General features: G+C 28.4%; 1 protein-coding gene across 1 annotated transcript; it reads right to left on the bottom strand.

Annotated features, from left to right (window-relative positions):
• Window positions 1-834: 834 nt before the first annotated feature.
• On the bottom strand, window positions 835-2,728 carry LOC108765447 (uncharacterized). Its single transcript, XM_018514174.1, has 3 exons — window positions 2,394-2,728; window positions 1,866-2,006; window positions 835-934 (listed from the first exon to the last, which is right to left on the bottom strand). The coding sequence occupies exons 1-3, from the start codon at window positions 2,726-2,728 to the stop codon at window positions 835-837; spliced, it is 576 nt and encodes a 191-aa protein (XP_018369676.1).
• Window positions 2,729-4,476: the final 1,748 nt, after the last annotated feature.

The raw sequence follows: 4,476 nt of genomic DNA, 5'->3' as shown, positions 1-4,476 counted from the left end.
AAAAAACAATTGATTTGTTACGATTGCAAATTAATTCGTTAATGTAACAAATAATCAATAGTATCGCTAGCAAATAAGAGGCTCATGTATATATGAAAGTCGTAGACGGTTGCAGGGTCTCAAATTGTAAGAAATTGATTAATTCTAGTTAAGTATTATCCCTATATTTGACTGTGCTTGGTCGGTTTCCTACAACTTAATCCACGATCATCTACAAATTCTATGTAAACGAGCTAAAGTCTATCCAAAAGTTAGGTTAGATTCTATCTAGTTTGTTTCTGTTACTAATAATTGATTGGCATAGCGGACTAGCAGCAATCACAACAACATAATTTGTTGTTACGTATTTACCAATCACCGGTTAAAGTACTGGTGGCATGCTAAATTAACAAAATCCTTTCTCTCAGTGTTATTAAATAGAATTAAATATTATACTTAATGCATCCCACCGTAAACGTTTTCATTTGTATGTTTCTTAAATTGTACTTAAGATAGTATCTATTCATCTCAAATCGCATGTCGAATAAGTACCACTTAACACCTAATTTAGATAAATTGTTAATACAAAATATTTGCAAAATTACAATTAGAAGAATTATAATAGTATCATGTGTAATATTACACGAGTCACAAAATAGATTTAAACTAAAAATTAAACCTATCGTAATATTCAACTCGTTTATCCATCAGTAATTAATAAAATATAACACAAGAGTAACTTACATAAAATATACTGTAAGTTATTCCAACATAAAGAGATCGAAGTTTTCTTCGCAAAATTCAATATCATATATTATATAATGTTGCATGGGATGATTGGCTTCAAATTGATAATCATTCCGCTATATCCATACCTTTATGGATTGAAAGATCCAAAGCATGTTCTTGTACATCTCTGCGTAGAGAAAGATCCAAAATATGGTCAGTCTCATTTCTAGGAAAAAAACAACCGAAATATGATTTGTTGATGTTAAAGTGATTAATGGAGTATTATTCATATAATATGAAAATAAATTGAATGGTTGTAAAATGTTTATTTATACTTAATTTAATTCGCGATTGTTAGAGTAGTTTTAATTGTGTTTATTTAATCTGGAAAAAAAATAATTCGGCGCGCAGTTTGAAAAAGACTACAATATGGTATGTATGCAAGTACATATATAGTATATATTAGTAATTCAAGATTGAATTATTTAAAGCAACGAAGATCCAGCTTCGACTGTAATAGGCTTTTTAAATATCTTTTATACTTAATGTTAATTTTATATTACTCGTAATTATGTGAAAACCGTTATTTTTTAATGAAATATATATGGTTGTATATTTTTTTATACTGATGGAATGTAAGTAATGGCATTACATTTATCGCTACCTTTTATGATAACGAATTGATAATGACGGTGTAATTTTTTATGATTAATTAAAAACTAAGTATTGGGAAAAAATTTTTTTTATAAATAACTCGTTATCATCACCTGATATTTATTGAAAAAGATATTTCACTATTTATAATTATAGTTCAAATAACAATTGAACGTAACGATTCAACGCGTTAAAACACAAATAGTAAGTTACGTGTTTCAATAACTAACCCATAGTGACAAGTTACTTTTTAAAAGTAACCTCCCCAATCTTAGCTTTTAATTAGTTATTGTTACCATCATGAAAAGTCACAATGTCAATGCCAAACCATTATAATAGATTATAGAAAGTAAAGATTTCTATCCATTATACTTATATTGCACTTGGACATATGTTTCGGGTTCGACAATTTTACTACTGAATATACAAGAAACGCGATGTTTAATTCAAATAATGTATTTATATTGTAATAAATATATAATAAATATATAGTAAATAATTACTTATCAAGAACTCCTATCTGTTCCATGTTTTTACAAATTTTAGTTAAAGTTGCTGAGTGTAGTTGATCTTCTTTTATAGTTGTATCCGGGTTTGCATCGCTACTTACATTATCCATATCGTCTGTACATGGAGGTAATATCCTACATTTAAATATAGAGTGAATGACAAAATAAAAAAATGCATAGAAGTTAGTTTCAATTATATTATATGCATATTATTCCGTTATGCAGTCAAATGTATTTTATAATTTTTAACTTATTATTTGGATATTGAGATGGGATCTTGCATAGCAATATGGAAAATACATATCTTATATAGATCTGGTTATTTTTATATGAAAAATAAAATTAACGAATTTTACTAATTTGTACCTTTCTGAATACTAAACATAGTAATAGTACACATATTTTGAAAAATGCCTTGTTCAGTACTTGTTTTAACCATTACAATTTTTAGATGTTATTTATTTATTACTACCAATTTTATATTCTTCAATATCTATTTTTGATAACCTTTACAGTACTTACCCGTGCACATTTTTTAAGTGTTGACTTAAGTTCCGCATAAGATCGCGCTTAAGTTCTGAGCCACATATGTTACATGTCGCGTTCTGTGTGTCTTTTATAGTAAAATGATCCCATACCCAATGTAAAAGTTTATCTTCCTTTTCTCCTTCTGTTAATTCATTTGAATGTACCTGTACCAAGTGATTGAATAATAAAATCAAGGGTCGAATTCCTATTTGTTTCAGACAATGATTGCAGTTCGCCGTATGTCTTCCTCGTATTTTTGTATAATGTTTACGTATCCACCGACGAACCGGGAATGTATCACAGCAATATGTTGCTCCTTGCTCTGCCATTATAACCGTTTTGTGTTACGGAATATTCGTGACTAATCACAGAAGATATAGAAACGATACTAGACGCTTTTGTCGAAACTGCTTATAGAAAGTTCAAAACAAAGGTATGATTCTTTGACCGAAAATAAATATTGATATATGTGTGTAATTTGTATCTGCTTAACTGCCAAATCGTACAGCGCTACTCAATAATCAATATAGCTCTATTTATAATAATTATATTTTTTTAAATAATTAAATATTGAAATTTTTCTACTAGGTTTTCTTTACATATATATATGTAGTACCTAGTTCAATTTTAGCTTTAAATGAATCTCACCATCCTTATATAGCGTCATTAATATTAATACTATATATACGGAAGTCGCTGACATATTATATAATAAAGCGTTTTTGTGCAAAGTTTTTGGGGCTCATTTTGGTATTTTTATTTTTAATTTTTTAAATAAGCTAGTTTTTAACTAGTTGAGCTCTAAATAACCCCTATTTCCGATTAAAGTTTACAGGTTGTTTTCGATATGAGCAATATAAAGTGTGCGTAGTCCCAACTCCGGCAGATAAAAAAAATTTCTTTTATTAACAGGTCTTATCGATTAAAATTTATTTCTCATTAAGAGCAAGAACTTACATTAATATTTTAATGTATTAATTTTATACGAATTTCATCAACGTTTCCATCAAATATTTCATAAATGTGATTGTAATATTATTTAATAATATGATATTTACAAACTTTTAAAAAATGTTTATATAAATTCCGAGAGTATAGGGGTGAGGGGGATAAGTCGGACTTATTGCAGTTTTTGCTTTCTATAAGGCGTAAATAAAATCCGATCGTAAAACTGAAGGTGTCGCGTTGGAAAGATTATTTAATTCCCTTCATTTTTGCTTCAGACGTATCTCTTACCTGTGTTGAATAATAATGGACAATGTTAATACGCTTTTTGCGGTCCTATTGGTTCCAAATCGGAACTGTTGGTTCCAAATCGAACTATCCTCTAATCCACACTCCTATTTTTATAGATTTTTAAATAGCTAATTTTTTAATATTTTGATGTAATCTTGCTACGGTCAACAATCGGTCTATTTTTCTTCTCAAACCAATAAGCGTTTACGGGGCTGAGGCTTTCCACATTATCGTTATGGCTTGGGATTGCAAAAAAGAAAGAACAGATCTGCAAGATTTCGGAGCTCAAATGTTTATTACTGAAAGCAATCTATCTATTTATTCGATGACATTTTCCTTGACAACTCCGCATTCACATCCATGCTTTCCAAAAATATATTTGAATTAGATGTTTGAAAGAAAAAACGTAATCAGTTTCCATATCTTTGTTTTTAAATATAAAAGAGTTCTTTACTTTTTTAAATTTTATCTCGAGTTGGTTTTTCTTTTAAAAAAGGGTACATTCGGTTTCAGTAGGTGAAAAGTAAGAATTTAAAGTTTCACAACGTCGACAAAATTACATATACTTTGTAAATAGTACAAATACCCCAGTTATGATAGAGAGAATAATTAAAAGGTGAAAAATGTAAATGGTTGATATATAAACAATTCAGTCTATCGACGAGATAGGAAAGTGATATAATTTTTTTATGTAAGTATCGGTTTCATCTAAAATTAATTAATTTTAAAGATATGTTGCAAACGGGTTATTCATGAATTTATTTTTTTTTAAACATATTATTAGGTGTTAAACTTAATTCCTATCGTTTTTTCGTCTCGAAAATCGATTTGTTTCGAGGGG

Source organism: Trachymyrmex cornetzi, unplaced genomic scaffold, assembly GCF_001594075.2.
Source record: "Trachymyrmex cornetzi isolate Tcor2-1 unplaced genomic scaffold, Tcor1.1 scaffold489, whole genome shotgun sequence".
Taxonomy (NCBI): domain Eukaryota; kingdom Metazoa; phylum Arthropoda; class Insecta; order Hymenoptera; family Formicidae; genus Trachymyrmex; species Trachymyrmex cornetzi.
Note: the sequence above shows the minus strand (reverse complement) of the source record. Positions and strands in the feature narration are given on the sequence as shown.

Bases quoted from the DNA above. Each gene is read 5' to 3' on its own strand.
- LOC108765447 (XM_018514174.1), bottom strand. From the start codon at position 2,728: ATGGCAGAGCAAGGAGCAACATATTGCTGTGATACATTCCCGGTTCGT. The intron at 2,007-2,393 runs GTAAGTACTGTA...ATTTAAATGTAG, and splicing joins CACTTAAAAAATGTGCACGG to GATATTACCTCCATGTACAG. The intron at 935-1,865 runs GTAATTATTTAC...TTTTTTTCCTAG, and splicing joins CAGATAGGAGTTCTTGATAA to AAATGAGACTGACCATATTT.